This window comes from Scardinius erythrophthalmus, assembly GCF_964197995.2.
Source record: "Scardinius erythrophthalmus genome assembly, chromosome: 9".
In the NCBI taxonomy this organism is placed as follows: Eukaryota; Metazoa; Chordata; class Actinopteri; order Cypriniformes; family Leuciscidae; genus Scardinius; species Scardinius erythrophthalmus.
The window spans coordinates 3655733-3678418 of NC_138229.1; the positions used below are offsets into that span (position 1 = coordinate 3655733).

At 37.9% G+C, this 22686-nt stretch overlaps 1 protein-coding gene across 3 annotated transcripts in view; it reads left to right on the forward strand.

Moving 5' to 3' along the window:
* Positions 1 to 22686, forward strand: part of ranbp3b (RAN binding protein 3b) — a 31650-nt gene that overhangs the window by 5062 nt on the left and 3902 nt on the right. Inside the window, exons 3-16 of one of the 3 annotated variants that reach the window (XM_081374830.1) lie at positions 520 to 556; positions 4546 to 4632; positions 4796 to 4867; positions 8248 to 8313; positions 11500 to 11613; positions 14600 to 14700; positions 16497 to 16595; positions 16688 to 16785; positions 16877 to 16952; positions 17321 to 17417; positions 18972 to 19096; positions 20194 to 20314; positions 21567 to 21709; positions 22353 to 22563. In XM_081374830.1, the coding sequence (XP_081230956.1) occupies positions 520 to 556; positions 4546 to 4632; positions 4796 to 4867; positions 8248 to 8313; positions 11500 to 11613; positions 14600 to 14700; positions 16497 to 16595; positions 16688 to 16785; positions 16877 to 16952; positions 17321 to 17417; positions 18972 to 19096; positions 20194 to 20314; positions 21567 to 21709; positions 22353 to 22563 (1447 nt within the window). The remainder of the gene's footprint in view (positions 1 to 519; positions 557 to 4545; positions 4633 to 4795; positions 4868 to 8247; positions 8314 to 11499; positions 11614 to 14599; positions 14701 to 16496; positions 16596 to 16687; positions 16786 to 16876; positions 16953 to 17320; positions 17418 to 18971; positions 19097 to 20193; positions 20315 to 21566; positions 21710 to 22352; positions 22564 to 22686) is intronic. The other 2 variants (XM_081374831.1, XM_081374832.1) reach the window with 2 other exon arrangements.

A 22686-nucleotide genomic window follows, 5' to 3' on the forward strand; every position in this document is an offset into this window, starting at 1 on the left:
GTTCAGAATCGTGAAATCTAATTGAAAAATAGATTGTGGTTTTCAATTTTCCCAGAACTGCGCAGCTCTACCATGACATTTTTGTAGTTAAACACACTCTCCATAATAACCCGAGGATGTTATGATGGAATACACTTAGTGGGAAGTATTTAATTTAGCTTTGAGTTTTATTGCAATAACAAAATAGACATTTTTCAATAAACACTCATGCGCGGCATGAAATTAGCATCTGGTACCTGCCAAATTTCAGCATTGGCAAGTAAATTCACCTACTCATCTGGCCAGTTTGGCTGGTAGTGAGATGAACTTCAGCTGCCATCTGACTAACACAGATACAAATCAGGCTTAAAACATGATTTCCCCGAAGCATTTTAAGCAAATTCAACAAACTCAGCGTTTCAACAGGATGGTTCTGGCCCTCTGTTTTAAGATTGCGTTTTCCACTGTACAGTGTGTTTCTCTGTGATGTAGTCCAGCTCTGTGGGATCAGATTAATTAATTATGTTTTATCTGTTCCAGAGATCCGCAGATGGGTCGAGTGCAGAGGACGGAGATGGTGAGTTAAAGTTTTCGTGCAGATTCTAGTGATGCACCAAAATGAAAATCCTTGCTTGAAAAATTAACTTTAAACAAAATATTTTACATTTGGAACTTTTTTTTGATAACCATTATTATGATGTGCAGAATGAAAAGCTCAGTTGTGCCCTACAATATATTTCATGAGATGTTGGTTAGTCTTTTACTGCAATGAGCAGTGTTAGTATCACGGAAATACTATTTTAGTTTTTATTAATATTTTTTTATTTTCTGGTTTCAACTTCATTTTAAAGTTTTTAAAGTAAATTTTTTTTGTATATGTTTTTAGTACTGTGCGATTTAATCGTAATCGATTTTCAATTTCGGCTTCCAACAATTATGTAAACAAGATAGTCGAGGTAAAACGATTCCATCCAGCGCAACTTCCTTTCCTTCACAGCGATTCGTTTTCATTTTTCCCTAAAAACCCAAACTTAACATCCAAATCAGCCAAATAAGTGAGTGTTGTAAAATGCAGTCTTACTGTTGCTAAACTGTGGGACGTGTTTGATATTAAACAATAGTGCTATTAAAAGCTCACTAAGCCACAAAAGAAACACTTTTCCCCAGGCGGCTTTCTGTGTGTGCTAGTCGGAGCCGAACGCGGATACGCAAATGGGCTTCGAATGCGCGCCTAAACACGTACACACAAAAATATCCAGATGCCTTTTTGGAGAGTATTCATGTAAACACAGTGGCTTATGTCTTAAGCAAACATACACAGTTGAGAAAGAAATGGGTGTGTAACAGTATATTGGATCCGTGCATTAAAAGTGACAGCTTTAAGCTTAAAGTGACGGCAGCCTAATAAATCTGCTGTCGTCTTTGTCATTAAAGTCCGCGTGAACCGGAAGTTGCAAACGACTTTTCTCCAGTGTTGTGACGCATTTCCAAGTGAAACGGAATATTGAACAGAGGTCAGGGTTTTACCCCCTCTCCATCTCTCGCTCATAGCAGACTAACGGTTTGAGAAGAGTGGTTTAGCGTTTTCAACCCAAGCCGTCAAACCTACATCATCAGAGAAGGAACGCCATTCCAGACTTTAACCTTTGATTAAAGATTACCACGGCAAACAATTTTTTTTATTAACAATTGTATTAACTTGCACGGATTAATTGTTCACCACAAGACTAGTAATATGCGCTAACAAAGTAAATAGGGTCAATTTTGATTTCATGTCGACTTTAATAATAATCAATCGACAAATGACAAAGGAAAATCATGATCTTGACTGAATAACTTAAGTAGCTTTAATAAGGATTAATCTATATTTAATGTGTAACTTAGCCTAAAACTAGTCTTACATAGTCTATTATCTGAATAGCACTGTTGGTACATCCTGAAAAACACTGTTCATTTAATTTGTATTTTCGTTCTGTTCTGTTGTATATATTTGTACGTTTTGTGACTGTTTTCTTTTCTTATATAATTATTTTGAGGATTTAAAAAATATATATTTTTACATTGGTTAACCATGTATTAGTTTTTGCTGAAGTATCGGTAATTGTTACTGTCATGAAATAAGACTTTGATCAAATCGCCCTCCACTAATCGTGTTAAATAATTGTGCTTTCAATATTAACCAAAAATAATTGTGATTATGATTGCTGCCATAATCGAGCATCCATACATATATTTGACTTTTTTTTTTATTTTTTTTTTATGTCTATATAGTTTTTATTCATTTTCATTTCATTTTTATTTTTAGTTGTTTTAGCACATCAAGTTAAACTAAATGGAAATAAGAAATCTTGCCATGGTAATAAAATACGTTTTTATTGTACATTTCAGTTAACGTTCATTTTATTTCAGGTAACGAATTTTTTTTTTATGGTTTTAATCTTTTTTTTTAAAAGTTAAGTATAATAACCCTGGACTGCATTATTTTGTTGCACTCTTTTAAACCTGGATAATTTCACATCCAATCTGCTTTTTTTTTGCTTTTGTCATAATCTTTTATTGAATCTGTTTAAGTTTCTGTAAAAAAAAATTTAGCCAATATTTGTCTTATTTTTAGTGACCGAAATTGCAATACATCCTATAATTGATATTTAATTGTTTTGTTTGGACTTTAATGCACTATAATTTCAGTCTCCAAAAATATAATAAAATGCCATTTCTGTTATTCTGATGAAATAGAAAATACATCAAAAACATGAAACGTCCAACAGTTGATAACAGAAAACATAAGCAGCATGCACATGAAATGAATCAGGTTTTTAATATTTCATGTAAACACCGCCTGATGATGTTTTGCTGGAAAATAACTTGTATATGATATGTGATGGGATGCAGACAGTAAGACACTAACACAATGTCTCATGAAATATATTGTAGGATGCAGATGTGCTTGTATCATCCAGACATCAGTATGGGAGTTATTTGGAGGTCATTGTCTGAATTTAAAGTCAATATTGCATTTAACATCTCTGACACTGATAATACGTTTTTCTATACAGCTTTTTATTTAAACTAGGGCGCTACTACAAGGTTACTCAACATTACTATTCAACGTTATCGCGCTAATGCATGTGTTTAATTCAAAATCCTTAACAAATAAATAATGAAGCACAAAAAATTGCATCGTTAGCGTAATTAATGGCACGCGGTTAGATGATCTTAGGAGTCGGGGAGTTTATTGCACAGATCTACACAAGTATGCACAAGATTTCGCTTCTTTGTTTTCGATCGGATAATTTTAAACCGCTAAACTCCAATTATCCATTAAAGCAAAGCATTAAAAAAATCAGTTCAAAACAGAGCTAATGTAAAGAAAACCAGGCTTCAGATATGGCATATCATCAGATATGGCAAAGAGAACAGTGACTCTCGTCCAGTTTTCAGTGAATTATTCATTCCAGTGTCTGTTTAGCTTTAAAACACGAGCTTTGTCATATTCTGTCATTGTTTCTGAAGAGCGTGAGCCCTCACACGCATCTCGCTGTGTGAAATACAGACTGAACAGAATGTCAAAACATCCCATCGCTGTATGACCAGATGATATGCAAACAACGTTTCTCGGCTGGATAAAGCAAACCAGCGTCTCGCGAGTAAAGTTTTGATGGATGCGAATTGTAATCAAGGTAAAGACGATTGCAGTGATGTACAGGAAGCACGCGTTGAGTCCGTTGTTATTGATGCGCAATCAAACCATACATGTGTGCTTTCGATGCACGGATCGCACGTGGTATTTATGCACAGACACATTTCAGTACATTCACTTTGTATCCACACACATTCAGGATAATGTTTTTATCTGTCCTGTGTGTGTGTGTTGCTGTGTTTAATAATTCTGAATGGATCCCTGTACTGTAGAAGGTATATGGTGGGTTTTTTTTTTGGACATCTCCATGTGGTCCTGTTTAGTATCGCAAAGTGACATGTATAAAATGTTAAACAAGCTCTGTAACACTGATTTCTGAAAAGTTTTGTTCCGTCATTTGTTCCGTGTGTGTTTTGGTATGCATAAATGTATGAATTATATGGACTTTTTATATCATTTGGTTATTAGGTGTCCTTTTGGAGTCTCCAAGTGTCTTTTTTTGGAAAGACATAAGTTTACCTTGGAAAAAAAACTTGGAGATTTTGTGAGAATCATCCTTCAATCTGATGTTTTACTTTGCTGGGTATAGCAAATGATAAAATAAATGCATTAAACAAGATAAGTGTATGCTTAATTTCACAATGAGTATGTGAATAATCACGATTAATCATAGGAAAGGGTGCGATTAATCGCGATTAAAATGGCAATTTATGAACAGCCCTTTTTTTTTTTTTTTTAATTGTCTCACCATTTGAAAGTAGACGTTATTACCAATTGTAAATAAAGTTCTAAAGAAAATTGTGCAGTTATTGCACAAATAATAATTTAAAATGAAAATTTTCGGTTCTCAACACTGTTTACAGAATTTGAGTGCTTCAATAGTTGTAGTTTCTGTTTGGCCTATTGATTTGAATTGTGTTCTTCAGATTCAGATCGGGATGATGTCGAATACTGTCCCCCAGTAAAGAGAGAGAGGACCTCATCTTTGACCCAGTTCCCCCCGTCACATTCAGGTGAATCTACAAACGATCCGTTTCACTGCAGTGGATCGACACTGTTCCCTATGAACTGAGTATTGAGTATTGAGTGTGTATTATTTGGCTGAATTTAACTGAAAGTTTTATGCTCCTATCTGATCCTCTCTTTCTTTCTTGCTTGCTCTCCCTCCTTCTACAGTTCCCAAGAATAATATCTTTATGCCCTCAAGTTTATGCCAGTCTCCAACTGGTAATTCAGACTCTGAGCCAGGTAAGAACCAGCCGCCTTTTCAATCTTTTTCTAGAAACTATAAAGATTTGAATGTTAACACGGTTTCCGAACCAGCCACGATTTTACGGATGTCCAGCATCAAATAAGTGTTCTGATCACTGGTGGCTACATCAATGAGGACAGAAAAATAATGATATTTAATATGCAACTGTGGAGGAGGGCTTTGGACCAATGAGATTTTACAGTGGGAGGAGCGAGGATGCAATATAAATAGAACTCGAAACTGGCAAAATCTCTTGTTTTGAGTGCATGACTTCAGCTTTGTTCTGCGGCCATACATGGTCTTCGTCATGTTTGACAGTCTTAGGGTTTGTTTACACTGCGCACATCCAATTTGGTTTTTGCATTGTCATTTTTCATATGTGGGATGTGGTTTGGATTGGGTTTGTAAACATTAGATTCCTTTTACATTTTTATTCAGGCAAAAAAATAAAAAAAAATAAACTAATTTGAGTTGGATATGTCAAACAATTAGATTTTGCTGCCCGTTTAAAAGCTGTATATTTTGTCTGGCCATACAATCAGATTTTCTCCGTCTATTAATGGGATGCATTATAATGAAATTGTCTTGCAATCTTATCTTGAGGCACTTTATATGTATTTAAAAAACAGACAGGATGCATTGGTGTATAAGTAATGTACTTAATGTACTATGTACTTAAAACGGAAATGTTTTTCCTTTTTGTTTTTTTGGCGTGCAGACGACAACACTGTCGAAACGATCCCCGTTCACACGAATCCACGAATTTTTTTATTAAAAAGAGCTGTATTCTGCTGCCAGGCCAGTAGTTGGCGATGTCACTTAATAAAGAAACAAAACGCGTCTATAGACTAAACACTTAATATGCATGTGCATGATGTCACCATTTTCACAAATTCGTGTTTTTGGGGTTTACATGAAGACGTTTAACCGGTATCGTTTTCAAAAACTTGCACTTTGATTCACTTTGATTTGCATTCAGATCGACGCATGTGCGGAGTTTGGGTGTGCTTTTAGATGGGCCTTTAAAACTTGACAAACAAATATTTTCGGTAATTGGATCTAGTTTCAATCAACTTTGTCTTTTGTCTAAAATGAAACACTTCCTAACTGACAAAAATCAAGCGTAGCGTTAGTTCTGGCAGATCACGTTAGTCAAGCTCACATCAGCTGACCCTCAGCTGATCCACATCTACCTATAGGAATACGACGCCTATCACCGTATACATATATAAGCTCCTTCAGTATCATCAGCAGCTATCGTGTTTCTCAGGAGCGAATTACCATCCTCCCTCCCCAGCTCCACCTCTCGTCAGTCAGGATTGAACTGGAATCAGAATTATGTTGTACTTTAAAATCTTGAATTAAATATATTTGCAAACATTCATGTTGGTTCTGCTCTGTTTACCTCAAGGGGGTTATTGCTGCTTTCCCTTTTCTTATCCATGATAGGCGCAGGAAGTTCTCACCCAGAACGGAACCATACCACCAATCCAAACTTTATGCTAATTATCAACCGTATTTGACGGTAGTGGTCCTGACAGAACACTAGACATGGCTGTTCATGCTTTTATTACTTAGCATTTAGACCACTGCAACTCATTGTATTGCGGTATTTCCAAGTCACAAATCGCTCGCCTTCAACTGGTCCAAAATGCAACTGGATTTATTCGCAAAAGTCGTAAATATGATCACATCACTCCAATTGTAAGAGATCTTCACTGGCTGCCTATTCTAGTCCCACACTCACAACTCAAACGACAAACGTAGAGGGGATTGAGCGTTTTCTGTGGTTGGGCCCACGGTTATGGAACAACCTGCCCTTAGAGGTTAGAGTTACCCTGGAAATCCAGAGTTCTCGCGAGAGCACAAGTTGAATTTGGCGTCGAGTAATGATGCTCATTAAATATGCCCTTGTATCCGAGCTGCACCAATCACATCAGGTTATCTGATATAGGCGGGCCAGAGGCGAACTAAACAGAAGACGACAGCGCTGTGACATCGAAGTCATTAGTAAACATTGCAAGATGGCTATGGATGAACACCAGTTGTTTGAAACGGCTTTGGCCGCTACAATGAACTACAAATGAAGTTATACTTGGCTTTTTATCTAAAAGAGGAACAGAAGACGGCGCTCGAATCGTTCCTTTGCAAGAAGGGCGTTTTTGCTGTTTTGCCGACCGGATACGGCAAGAGTCTAATCTACCAGTTAGCGCCGCTGGTAGCTCAGCGTATGGGGCTTGTTGTGATTGGTCGTAGTGTTATCCAATTGCGTGCAGTGAGATTTTCAAATGCATGCTTGGTGCCGCCCCTCGAGCTGGACGAGTTTCATTAGTCGATGCCAGACCATTAATCTTTCAGATTTAGATCTGGATTTCCAGGCTAGATTAGAGTGGCATCTTCCCTCACAATTTTAAAGTCTCTTTTAAAAACGTAGCTATTTGTTTTCTCTTAGCTATAATATTTATTTATTTCACACATTTTTCTTAAATGTTTATTTTAGTATATTTGTGTGAATTAAAGTGTGTATATTTAGGATCTGTATTTAGTTGTGTTGTACAGCACGTTGGTCAGTCTTGTGGCTGTTTTAAATGTGCTTTATAAATTAATTAAACTTGAAACTTTGAAAACCGTTTCCAAAAGTTTGTTTTCAGGCCCCCAAAACGCAGTTGTTGTATAGTTGTTTAAAAATAATAATAATCAGACTGTATAAATCTCATTTAAAACACATTTGCTAAGTGGCTTCAGATCTCTCATCCTCTAGATAAAGTGAGCTACGCAGAGTAATGTAAATAGAAGATGCTGTACATGCAACTTAAGACAGCTTTCTATTTTGGTCTCTATTAGAAAGACCACAAACCCAGCCAAGCGCACTAAACCCAAATGTGTTCCGGCTACTGTCAGGAATGTGCTAAATCAAGTCCAGAGGCCTGTGGAGGGGATTTAAAGTTTAACCGGAAGTGGTTAGAGTTGTTTTGAGGCCATAGATATGAGGCACAGCTTGAAGGCAATATAGATATAGACTCTGTGGCTGAGTTTGCGTTACGATTGTATACAGTGTGGTATTGACTGCACACTGCCTACTGTTTTGTAAAAATATGAAGCTGTATGCATCTAAAAATGCATTATTATTGTAAATGCTCTTATTGTAATATTTATTTTTCCTCCATTTCTGACAGAAACGTGTCAAACCTTTCTTTAACTAGTATTATAATGTTGAGAAAGAGCCATTCATGCGGCTTATTCTTTACTGGTGTGTTTGAGGCCACATACGAATCAATTTTGAGTGTTTGTTTGTCTGAGAGATCTTATCTGGTCTTGCGTAAGGGATGTTTGCTTTAGTGTCTTACATGTTTATGCTTCTGTTTGTCTGTCTCAGAAGAGAAGCCCGTTGGGTTCAGGTTGAAACCCCCCACACTCATTCATGGCCAGGCCCCAAGCTCAGGTAAGATCAACTCATTCCTGCTTTGTTGCGTGTGTGTGTGTGTGTGTAGCTACAGTAAAACATTCACATAAATATACTCTCCTGAGCAGGAAATATTGGGGAAATTAGTCACAATGGGTCTGACTGTGAAGCTTCCTCTTTCAATCCTTTTTTTAAATGTCTTCTTGTGCATTTGAAAGCTCCTCAAATAGATTTAAGTCCGTTTGCTTCAATGTTTCGCTTTTTTCATGAGTTGTTGCTGAGAACAGGGGTGCAAACTATGTTCCTGGAGGGCCACAGTCCTACGGTTTACTTCCAACCATGCTCCAACACACACACCTGTAGTTTTCACATAAAGCCGGGTTCACACTGTACAATTTTGGCCGTCTGAGACTAATGCTGAGAATCTTAAAACATTCCTCTGATCCTAGATCAGCTCAGAAACTGATGAAGCAATTAGTGAGACAACAAGCCACCACACACATCGTCTTTGTTTGCTTTTGCTTTTCATTTTTCTTTTCAAGGCCAGCCATGATCAAAATTAATGGTAGAGATTTGCCCCCTATACCCTCATTCACTGGTTCCTACATTACTCCACTAATATAGTCCACTTGAAGGATTGAATGAAAACGAGTGAGTGAATTTTTGCATAATTTGTGCTTGCTTTTTTAATAATTATTTGAAACTAGTAATGAAAAGATTTATTTTGAACTCTGTTATGGAAACTAGAATAATTAAACAATTTATTTTGAACTCTGTTATGGAAACTAGAATAATGAAACAATTTATTAATCAATTTATACCTGTATGATATTACGCTACAGCCACATTGGACCAGCAGTTTGTAAAATGGATCGATGGATGATTAAGCTGCGCCATCTTCTGGTCAGATGCGAGAATTTATACGACTCATGACTCACAGTGCATCTCTAGCCGTTGAGCGTACATCGGTTGTACATTCGTTATTGCGGTGCGTTGTGGGATTGAATGAGTGCACTCAATAATGTCCACCATGGTTTCGGACAGAACTACAAATGGCTGTCCCTTCAAAAGTGCCCTATTTAAGAGTATAGGCAGGCGATTTCGGATACAGCCATTGTTTTTGTTTGCTAGCTACCATTTAAATCCTGCATGTAACGCAGCTCACTGTCACTGAACGTGTCACGGATTGATGAAGTGAAACCCTGGATGATTCTTCGTGCATGCAACTTTTTTAATGCATCTTGACTGCTATACATTCTGACAGTATTGACAGCTGAGATCCTACAGTGTGACATGGCTTACAGCGGGGATCATGTTCATTCAGTTCAACAGTCATAAAGGACTATTAAAATCATACAGTGTGCATCCGGCTTAACCCTGAATGGCTGGATCAGGTGTGTTTAATTAGGGTTGATGCTAAACACTGCAGGGCTGTGGTGAGTTTTGTACCCCTGGCTTAGAACACTATTTTAGCGTTATATATTATAGTATTTATTATTTTGAATGAGCCTTTTCTTTACATTTTTGTTTAATTTAATGCTGGTTGTAGCCATTTTACATGCGTTTTTCATTTTCGTTATTTCTTTTAGGGCTGTCACGATTCCTCGATTAAATTCGAGTTCTCAATTTAAAAAAACATCCTCGATTGTGTAGTAACTGGTAAAATACTGTAAATGGCGAATTCCACGGACGAGAATCCATGAACCGCATTATTAGACCGTTTTCTGAGGCTGCACAAATTAAAACCATTTTAAAATCATACCTTAACATAGTGCTATTGTGAAATCACTAAGGCTGCGATTCAATTAAGTGAATATATGCCCTGCGGGTTTAATATGCGCTTTAATTATTTCCATGCATGCAGGATACGTGTGTCTCAGAGCGGCTCCGTTCACCGTAAATTCTGATACACATGAACCGTTATTTACATGCGTGGAGCGTCTCAAACTCCATCTCTGCATATGAGTTTTGGTTGCTTTTAACGTTCATCTGGGAACTCAATGTGCACCATTTCATCAGATTTGTAAGGTAAATCATTTATAAACATACGCCGACACCGTAGGATAGATTAATTTTGAACTCTGTTATGGAAACTAGCATAATTAATAATTTATTAATTTATTTATTAATCAATTTATACCTGTATGATATTATGCTACAGCCACATTGGACCAGCAGTTTGTAAAATGAACCGTAAATGTGCACCATTTCATCAGATTTGTAAAGGTAAATCATTTATAAACCTACGCCGACACCATAGGATACATAAATATCTTTCTAAATATGCGAACTGTTCATCACGATTTAAACACTTGCTCTGACTTTGCATGTTTTGTTGTCCACATATTCTTGTTCAAGAAATTACAGTAGCTATAGGATTTCAATCGTAAAGAAATGGCCAAATATTAAAGATTAAGTAATTTGAATTAAATGATGTTTGGCCAATATTAAACAATAATTTGATCATGCTGTAAAGTGTAACAACAACAAATGTTTACGCAATTCCGCAAAGCGTTTACCCTGTAAAGTTGGCGCCCTCTGCAGGCATTTGTTATAATACATAATGTACATAAGATGATTGTTTATATTATGTACATTATGTATTTTAACACTGTTGTTCTATAAAACCAAGTGTTTACTTGTTTTTAATACTTTATTTGAACCAAATTTTATTGCCTCATTATGTATTTCAAGTCATTGCTTGGGTCCATTTTTATTACCACCCAAAAAATCAGATTTCTCGTTAGTGACAGCCCTAGTTTATATATATATTTCCCATTAGTTTCAATTTATTTTTTATTTCAGTTTTAGTAATTTTAGTACTTCAACTTATTTTATTTCATATACTTGCCAAGGCAACATTTCAAAAATGTTCATCTAGTATTTAATGTTTATTTTATTTCTGCTTTATTTCAGTTTATAAAAATGATTTTAAATAGTTGTAGTTGTCAGAACAGATATCCTTGTTATCAGCACTCCGACATGTAGCGTAATCGTGCTTAGGCCACCCGAGATCAAGTTCCAGCTTGTGGTTCTTTCCCGACCCCACTTCACTTCCGGTCCTCTCTCAAATCTCTACTTGAATACAAAATAGTTTTAGTAATGTCTAACAACACTAGCTGTTCCATTGCTAAAGACCTAATTAAGCCCTTTCCACTTGATCCTCAAACACTGGTGTGTGTTGTTGCCCTGCGGTGTTTGGTTTCTGATTCAATCCGTTAGTAGGTTGTTTTCCAGGCGTTCCCAGTCAGAAGCCCAAAGAACAGCAGCGCAGTGTTCTGAGACCAGCCGTTCTACAGGCTCCTCCGGCCAAGACCCTCACAGAACCCGTCAAGACCAGTATGTACAAATCCCATAATGCTCTCTGCTGGCTTTCAGAGCAACAGAATATGTGGAGGGCTCAGCCTGTTCTCGAAAGAAGCACATTTCAGGCTCATGTTGTGTTTAGAACGGATGTGTAACTCTAAGCCAGAGTGGCCTAGTTTTCCTGTAATCTGATTTTGTTGAATTTATTTTCTGGATTCTGGAAGTTTTTGGGCTAATGTAATTATAATTGTCTTACACCGTGTCCTAACTACACGCGACACGTGTGAAAGGCGTCTTTTCCATGTTAATCAGAGTTTTTGTCCTAACCAGCCGCGACGGCGACACGCGACAATTCAATTTTAGAAACGGTTTCTATTTTTCTGTGACGTCGCGCTGGAACAACAAACACAAAGTGTGGCGATGATAATCTCAGGTACTGTTTATGTGCTTCATTTAATGTTAAAAGCGTGTAATATGACTTCGAATATCATTTAGTGCTCCAGCTTTTTAGTTGTAAAAGCAACAATGGATAATTCACCTCAGATCTTGAAATTAAACAAATGGAAACAGACGTTCAAACTGTGAACAAACAAGTGTATTCTTTGACAAAGATTGTTTTAGTAACACGGTAGCCTATGTATTTTTAATAATGTTTAAATGGTGTAATATTTGTGAATTTGATTTTGTAGCTCCATTTTCTTGCGAGTGCCGTCAAGATTACTCTCTGGTGCCGTGAGACTCCGCCCACATGCTGTTCTGATTGGCTGTGAGTTTTGATTGATTTTGACGCATCTCGTAGTCGCGTTGTCTAGTGTGGACAGACAAATTATTTGTCGCTGGAATCTTATCGCATCGCGTCTGGTTAGGACACGGTGTAAAGCAGACATCTTCAAACAGCGCCCCCTGGCTTGGTTCCAACCGGACCGTGAGACAAAATGACAACTGTAGCACCATTTTACCATTTCTACAGTTTAAAGTGAGCAACAGAGCTGTTCACACCACAAGCGTTCAGGGCAGTTTATGGTAATAATCTATCAGTGCTATATCCTTTGTTTTTATTTAGAGCCAAGCCTTTTTTGTTCCGTGCGCGTTGCTTCTCTCTCCCGCTAAAGCGGCATATTAAAGGAATAGTTCACTTTAAAAAAGTTGTTTCAAACCTGTGTGAATTTCTTTTTCCTGCTGAACACAAAGGAAGATATTTTGAAGTATGTCGGTAGCCAGACAGTTGATGGACCCTATTGACTTTCATATTAGAAAAAAAAAAAAAATACTATGCAATATGAAAGTCAGCATCATGACTTAATCTCTGCAACCAAAAACACAGAAAACGTATATATGTATCGTGAATAAGTCACGGCTGAAGGGCGTTGTTCGCGGAGTGCCTGCAACCCCTTCAGTCGTGACTTATTCAGGATACAGCACTAGCCTCTCGTACCTTATTGATTTTATAAAACGGTTACCACACAATACAAATATTAAAGCCAAAAAATATGCATCTATGCAACTTTCATGAAGTAACATCATTAAAAGCCTTCCTTCCACTGGAAAAAATAGTCCCTGACTGTAAACAGCAACAGAAGTTACATACATTATTTTGCCATTAGATGGCGGCAAAAACTGTCTTCATGAGTGAGTCAGTCAGTAGTGAAGACTTTTACAAATGTTTTAAAGGGGTGGTATAATGCCCTTTTAACAAGATGTAAAATAAGTCTCTGATGTCCCCAGAGTGTGTGTGAAGTTTTAGCTCAAAACACCCCACAGATATTTTTATATAGCATGTTAAAATGGTCACTTTTTGAGGGTGAGCAAAAACGCACTGTTTTTGTTGAATTGGGTGCTAGGATATTAACTGGGTGCTAGGATATTAACATCCAAAAGTGTAAATCGCGGCAGCAGCTTCAGGTTGGTAGTCCAAAGGCATTGTTGTTTATCTTTACTTCCGGGGTTTTTCCCACCAGAGCCTCACTTTCGATTTCAAAATGGCGGCTGCGTGAAATCAGCGTATTGACCAATCAGAATCAAGTATTGGAACTAACCATTTTATAAATATATGTGTGTGTGTATATATTATATATAATAAAAATATTTAGACAAGTCTCCTTCTGTTTTTTAACGACACACTCATAATCATTACGAAAATTTAAAGCTACACCCCCCCCCCCCCCCCAAAAAAAACAAACAAACAAACAATTTGTTTGCACGGAGCTTTGCTGGAAGGAAATCTAGAGAGTGGACCTCTTGGAACTTTAAGTAAATAGCCCAGATTTAAAGCATCTTTAATCAGTTATATAGCTAAATAGCTAAAGCTGTTTGTGTGAGGTAATCTTTCCTCATATTCACAAGGCCCGTTTTAAGTTAGGAGCTATAAACAAGCATGTATACAACTAAGCTATAATCAGTTACTGAAGACTGGTTGGTGCCACTTCTAGAGGATGACTTACAGTATTCAAATTAATAAATGATGATTAATATATTAAAGCAATCGATCTCTAATCCAAAATTAAATGCTTAACAAATAAAATCGACGTAGACTGAAGTCTTTTTCTCCCTTCAAATATTGTGCTGGACAACTGGAGACTTTTGAATCAACAGCTGTTAAAGACGGATATATTAGACTGAAAAATGAATTAACCAATTTTTAAATTATCGGCTTATAGTTGTCCTGGCTGGACCATTTAACCTGAGTAGTTTTTCCTCCTTGTATGACTTCCAAAAGCTACAGACGACCTTGTCAACAGAAAATAAACTATTGTTTTTAGTGAATGTTGTGGTTATTTTTCAGCTGTTTTATATATATATATATATATATATATATATATATATCATTTGTCGTTATTAAGTTATATATAATGTATGTATCAACATTATATTGGCCATCAGTCACCATGCTAATTAGATATATGGTCGACTAGTTGACGTTTTGGATGACCACTAGTGTTCATGACTCCTTAGCACTGGAAATGTGTGTTGAGAGTGTGATGCTGTTAGTTTATGACGTTTTTTATTTTATTTTTCACAGACTCCAGCTGTGGAACAAATGGAGTGGGAAAGTTTGGAGATTCATCATCAGAAAACCGATCCGTTTTCCTGAACAACACGGAGAGCTCAGACAAATCACCGGTGAGGACATGCAGCACAAACATCTGAGATGGAAACGCTTGATTAATGAATCGCAACTAATTGCATTCTGTTTAGAGCATCTCATAAATATCTGTCACCTGTAATCATTGATCATCGTTGAGATGACCTGTAGTAATGACTAATAGATAGTTGTTTGGAAATTACATTATGATCTAGTTGCATTTTCATTCTAGAGTGAATCTTCTTAGTTTTAAGCAGCAGAAATATTGCATAATTGTGGTGAACTGTGACATTTGGATACATTTAAAAACTGCTTTTTCATATCAAAACTCTTTCTGACCACATAATCGGTTTCCAAAATGCTCTAATCCACACTAAAACTTTGGAAAATGCTAATATCGTCTTGCTAATATACTTCTTTTATTTTTATTTATGTCTATGGCTACAATGATCAACACTTCAAAAACATGTTGTCTTCACCGAGCGCTTGCACAGATACACACGAAAGCGTTTGATTTATTGATCGCATTGGCCAATCAGAGACATGTATGTTGAGCATGTGAACACTATGGCCAATCAGAGACGTATATGTTGACTGAGTGAACGCTATGGCCAATCAGAGACATATGTCGAGCGAGTGAACACAATGGCCAATCAGAGACATGTATGTTGAGCACGTGAACACTATGGCCAATCAGAGACATGTATGTTGAGCACGTGAACACTATGGCCAATCAGAGACGTATATGTTGACTGAGTGAACGCTATGGCCAATCAGAGACATATGTTGAGCGAGTGAACACAATGGCCAATCAGAGACATGTATGTTGAGCACGTGAACACTATGGCCAATCAGAGACATGTATGTTGAGCACGTGAACACTATGGCCAATCAGAGACATGTATGTTGAGCACATTAACACTATGGCCAATCAGAGACATATATGTTGAGCGAGTGAACACAATGGCCAATCAGAGACATATATGTTGAGCGAGTGAACACAATGGCCAATCAGAGACATGTATGTTGAGCACGTGAACACAATGGCCAATCAGAGACATGTATGTTGAGCACGTGAACACTATGGCCAATCAGAGACATATATGTTGAGCGAGTGAACACAATGGCCAATCAGAGACATGTATGTTGAGCATGTGAACACTATGGCCAATTAGAGACATGTATGTTGAGCACGTGAACACAATGGCCAATCAGAGACATGTATGTTGAGCACGTGAACACTATGGCCAATCAGAGACATATATGTTGAGCATGTGAACACTATCGCCAATCAGAGACATGTATGTTGAGCATGTGAACACTATCGCCAATCATAGACATATATGTTGAACGAGTGAACACAATGGCCAATCAGAGACATGTATGTTGAGCGAGTGAACACTATCGCCAATCATAGACATATATGTTGAACGAGTGAACACAATGGCCAATCAGAGACATGCATGTTGAGCGAGTGAACACTTTTGCCAATCAGAGACATATGTGTTGAGCATGTGAACACAATGGCCAATCAGAGACATGTTGCTGGTATCGTCACATTTTAAAAATGTCAGTACCGAAGTCGGTAATTTTGACATTAGTGTAGATGTTGTGTTAGATTTGAATGATGTTATTTGAATGATGAAATGTGTGTGCTAGTCAGGTGCCACGATGTGCCTTAAACGTGGAAAAATAGTGCCAAATGTTTTTTTTTTTTATGCGGCATAAAAATTGCTTTAATGTGAGACCCTACAGAACAAGGCTTCAATATTCACATCTAAATTTTTTTGGAAAAACTTGTCGCTGGATCTGCATTAATTGTATTTCTTTGCAGAAGCGGGAGAAGGAAGGAGAAGAAAATGGTGGACAGAAAGATGACAGCAGTCAGAAGAAGGACTTTGTGTTCGGGCAGAATATCAAAGAGCGAGCGAAGGTCAGCGCTGACTGCAAATTGGCACCATACAAGTTCCCTCGGGAGTGTTTGTGTTTATGCTCAAATTCTCTTTCTGTGTTTTTATTGAACAGTTGGATGAAAACAGCACGTCCAGTGACTCAAAAGACTCCACACAAGATTCTCAGTCTGGCGGCACCAATTATTTCTTACAGTACATGGGCAGCGCTAGGTAACTGGTTCAATAGACCTCTCTAAATCCAACTGCTGTTCGCTCTCTGGCACCGGGAACTATGTCTTGTAAATCTGCTTCTGTTTTACAGCTCCCACAATGCCACAAACAGCTCGGATAAAGGCTCCAAGTTCATTTTTGGCCAGAACATGTCTGAGAGAGTACTAGTGAGTGGATCTGAACCACAGACACATTTTTCTCTCACCTGTTTAAAAAAAAGAAAATGTATACAGTCTAATCACCACTTACATGCAGTATTTGAAGGAGTAGCTCAAAAACAAACCCAAAAATAAAAATAATTTACTAAAAGAGAAGATTAGCAGAAAGTCCAAGCTGCCCTTTTTCATACAATGAAAGTACGAGGTGACTCCAAAAAAGCACCATAACAGAACAGATGATAACCTATTCTGTTTTCATTTTGGGTGAACTATTTCTTCAAATATTTGAGCAAACGCCAGTTAAAATACAGTAAATTAATTGACATTTGGAAATTTTAGAGATGTTTAAATATAGCTGTGTGTGTGAACTCTTCCAGAGTCCCCCGACAGGAGGCGAGGCGCCAACAGAGGCCAGTAAAGACAGTTCGGCTCCAGCGTCCGAGCCGTCATCACAAGAGGCCACACCTGAGAAAAGTAGGTTACATTACACACACACACACACACACACACACACACACACACACACACACACACACACACACACACACACACATATATAATTGTAATATATTGTGTATAAATTTCTTTTATATTAGTCAAGGCAAGTTTATGTATATAGCACATTTCATACACTATGGTAATTCAAAGTGCTTTACACAGAAAGGAATTAAAATAATCACAAAATAAAAGCAAGGAAAATTAAAACGGTTATAAAAGGAATTAAAAGAGTAAAAAGATGATGCATAGATAAACTTCTCATCTGGCAAAACACCGGTGTATAATTTTTCACAACTCCAAGTTTTACTCTGAGATTTTCCCATGGTGATTAGTCTGTGTCGGTCATATTATATGATTTGTTTTATAAATAAAGTATTTAATTTGAATAATGTTCATATGCGTTTGTAGTCGTTCTCCTTTCCACAAGTGCTTGCGCTCCCTATGCAACCATGAACATAGGCACAAAACTATTATGAGCGTGCTTGCCGCGCCTTTCATTTGAAATAACGAATTTGCACGCGCAAAAAACGCGATATGTGAACGGCCCCTTATGGCAACATGACATTAGCCCTGATTTAGATATAAAGATCATTTTTTCTCAAACATCATCTTCTCTTCCTTCGGATAAGACGTTAAACCCGAGGTCCTGACTCTCTGTGGTCTTTAAAAATCCCATGGCATTTCTCGTAAAGAGTAGGGGTGTAACCCCGGTGCCCTGGCCACATTTCACCCATTGGCCCTTAACAATCATGGCCTCCTAATAATCCCCATCCACTGAATTGGCTCTATCACTCTCTCTCCTCTCCACCTGTAGCTGGTGTGTGTGTGTGTGAGCGCACTGGTGCCGTTGTACTGTGGCTGCCGTCACATCATCCAAGTGGATGCACACACTGGTGGTGGTTGAGGAGAGATCCCCTGATATGATTGTAAAGCGCTTTGGGTGTACAATAGTACAAGCGCTATATAAATGCCTCATTCTGTTCTATTATATGAACACTGCTTTCATCAAAAAGAACCTGCCTCTCACTTTTCCGAAAAAGGCTTAGTCTTTAGTACTGTACTAACATATGCTAACATAATTTCAGTTGTTTTTCAGTGAGTTACATTTATGTGAAATGGGCAGCAGTGCCATGTTTGTTTAGGAAAACACCAAGTTGAATGTTAAAATGTCAGCAACAGCATCAGTTGTGTATTTACTTTGTTACAGTCAGAAAGTGAAAAACATCTGGTGAAAATAAAACATTGTTAGAAGACCTGTAATGGTATTATTAAGTACTCATATTGGTATCTTGGCACCCAAATGTAAGTACTTGTATTTGGTCTGAAAAAAAGTGGTATCAGTGCATCCCTAGTCATCCCAGAATCACTATATTGTTGGCTGTTTGAATATTAAATTGTTTTGTGACTGGATGCTCTAGCATTGTTGTCATGCTGTAATTAATAGCTAAGCCTTCCCCATAGTAGGCAGATCTGCTGAAGTTATGCTACGTTCAGTTCATCCTGACGTGTCTCTCTCTGTGCATATGTCAGATCACAGTGTAACAGAGTCTCTAGAAGAGTCGGCAGCCGCGTACACCAAAGCCACTGCCAAGAAGTGCATTCTGGAGAAGGTGGAGGTCCGTACGGGAGAGGAGGCGGAGAGCAACGTTTTACAGGTGAGACGATGTTCGGCGTAGCAGTCAGAGGCGCCTCAGGAAAACTGTTGGCATTTAGTCCACAATTTAGTCCTGAATCCGTCAACAACATCTGTTGCAGCTTTCAGTTACAACAGAAAATAATCTCAGCTCGTCGTCCAGTCAGTAGAAAGCTCACATTTCTGATCAGCAGATGAACCTCTGGTTATGTGATTTCAGCATTGCTGAGTTGTGTGATATGAATACTTTACGAATAGTTACTTCATATTGAAGGTACAGGGTTTTGTCGCTTTAAATTGTCATGACAAGAGTTGCAAAATTGGGAATAACATTACATGTACATGTCTTATTTCACCTGTCATATTTATTTAAACCCAAGTGTTCCTCCTTTTTTTTTTTCTTCTTCTAAAAAAACATATTTAGAATGGAAATGAATGGGGCCAATTTGTAAACACAATTCTGTTTCAGTAGTAGAGTCATATGACGTAAATGCATTGATTTTAGTGTGAAAAAAACTGTTTTGTGTAAAGTTTTATCCAATTTTACAATGTTGTTGCCATGATGGTAACTGGAAAAAGGATGTAAACAGCTTTACATAAACTTTTTGTACTGAATATTTAATATTAAGGGCTTCACATATTGACATAAATCCTATCATTTACTTTTAAGTGTCTTGGTGCTATTTATTTGTTCTTTGCTGTAACCTTTTTTTGTAAAGAAAAGGAGAAAATCCGTTTATTTTTGTGATATTTAAATATTTAATTTTTCTTGCCAGAATTTAGGACTTAATTTATTGTTTGTGTTAATCAATATAATGCCAAATGAGTTTAACTTGTACTGAACTTTCTGGTTATACTTTCAAAACGGTGTGTTTTAACTTTTATTCTGCAGTGTCTTGCCCCATAGACTTCTATTGTAAGTGCATTACTGTAAACTTAATTTCTTGTTTTTACAGAGACAAGTCTGAACTGTTTTCTGTGGTAATTGACAGCAAGTTTCATAGAACTCAAGTTGTATTGACCTGAAACATTCCTTTAATCATTGCAGGCTAGTTTTTCCCTCTCAGTAATAAGATGACCTGGTGATAATGAGCTGATTTGTGTCCCGTCTCTCCACAGATGCAGTGCAAGTTGTTTGTGTTCGATAAGCCAGCTCAGTCGTGGGTGGAACGAGGCCGCGGTCTGCTCAGACTGAACGACATGGCGTCCACCGATGACGGCTCGTTACAGTCCAGATTAGGTAAGAGCGCCGTCCAGCCGGTCACGTGTCTTGAGAGAATAGACTGTAAAAAAAGATGGACGACGCCCTTTCACTCTCTTCCATTGGTGAAAAGTGAAGCTGTCAAAGTCCTAATATGGCACTGGCATCTTGCACTGATTTTGTGACCTGATTCTGCGCAGTAGTGAACGTGAAGTGGAGCCGCAATATCAAGGTCCCGCAGAAAACGTTAATACAGTTCACTGAGGTACAACTCATGTCAGTGTGAAATTAACAATTATGGACATTATAGAAATTAAAGTACAAGCTCCAATCTCCTCCCCTGAAAAAAAAAAAAAAAGTGTTGGTGCCTCAGGGACCACTTCGTTTAGAGAAGCTGTCAATCATGACGTCACATTCCCGTTAGTATCAAATAACTAACTAAGACGAATCTTATAAAAAAAACCCCAAAAAAACGAACACTTAAACTTACATCAGCGTGATAAAAATAACCTAAAATGACAGAAAACATCTTTGGAAAAAATGTATTTGAAGTGTAATTCAGTTTTTGTTTTGTTTCCGTCGCATCCCACTTGACTTCATGGGGAGGACTAGCCTGGAAATCCAGACCTAAATCTGAAAGATTAATGGTCTGGCGTCGACTAGTGAAAATCGTCCAGCTCGAGGGGCGGCACCAAGCATGCATTTGAAAATCTCACTGCACGCGATTGAATAACACTACGACCAATCACAACAAGCCCCATACGCTGAGCTACCAGCGGCGCTAACTGGTAGATTAGACTCTTGCCGTATCCGGTCGGCAAAACAGCAAAAACGCCCTTCTTGCAAAGGAAGGATTCGAGCGCCGTCTTCTGTTCCTCTTTTAGATAAAAAGCCAAGTATAACTCGTTCATTGTAGCGGCCAAAGCCGTTTCAAACAACTGGTGTTCATCCATAGCCATCTTGCAATGTTTACTAATGACTTCGACGTCACAGCGCTGTCGTCTTTTGTTTAGCTCGCCTCTGGCCCGCCTATATCAGATAACCCGATGTGATTGGTGCAGCTCGGATACAAGGGCATATTTAATGAGCATCATTACTCGACGCCAAATTCAACTTGTGCTCTCGCGAGAACTCTGGATTTCCAGGGTAAGGGAGGATGGGGTTTATAATCTATACTGGGAACAACCACTGGGCGATCGAGACGCTTTGGCTTCACTTCTCAGCACTTGTGTGGCACGCTCGCTTCAGAGTGGTCTTCATCTTTCTCTGTCTGTCTCTGTCTGTCTCGCAGTGATGCGTACGCAGGGCAGTCTGCGATTGATTCTCAACACGAAGCTTTGGCCTCAGATGCAGGTGGACAAAGCCAGTGAGAAAAGCGTTCGCATCACAGCCATGGACACTGAGGACCAGGGAGTCAAGGTCTTCCTCATATCGGTATGATGGACACCTCCATAATGCTTCACACAAGAAGGGGATTGGTATTTAGTTGTATTTATCAGTGAATTAATGCAAAGGTAACATGTATAACTTGTTTGAAAAATGTAATTTTGGTATCAGGTTTTCTAGTCAATTTAATCAATTATTTATCTTCATAAAATGTATTTATTTTAGTTAAATTTATATTTATTTTGTATTATTTAGAATTAAAAATATTTGATTTTATTAATGTATTGTTACATTTATTTTAATTTATACATAAAAAGGAATTTCTTAATTTGATTTAATTATCTTATTTTAAATGAATGCATTTTCATTTATTAATAATAAATATTTTTTACTTTTTTTAATTTTACTTTTTTTTTTTTTCAGATTGTGTGTCATGAATAAAGCCCATTATTTACAGGCCTTATTAGTCAATGAAATCAAGTGAAAGACATTTGAAGAAGAATATATTAGAGAATCTAAATTGTATAGGCTAGTTATTCTCAGCTTTAAGATATTGCATCTACTAGAAATTGTTTTGTGTGTGATAATTTTTCCATTATTCATTCAGTCAGTGACTGGGAAAGTCATGCAGATGTTGTTTTTGGGAACCCTGCATGAACGTTCACAGTTGGTCTGTGATGTGTGTCCTCAGGCGAGCTCTAAAGATGCGGGTCAGCTGGCCGCCGCTCTACATCACCGGATCCTGGCCCTGCGGAGTCGTGTGGAGCCGGACACCGAGAGCACCCCCGCCCCGGCAGAACCAGAGATCCCACAGTCAAACGAAGACGACAGCGACGACGACGAACCCACTAACAACAGCAGCGGCGCCAACTCCACCGGCACGGGGAACTCCACCAGCAGCGGTACGACACTTTCATTCGCCTGGATTTCATCAGAACGAATGAAACATGATGTTTCTGCTAAGCACACGCGTATAGTTTATCGCTCTGACACTTTTTTCACAACTTTTTTCATTATTTAAAACA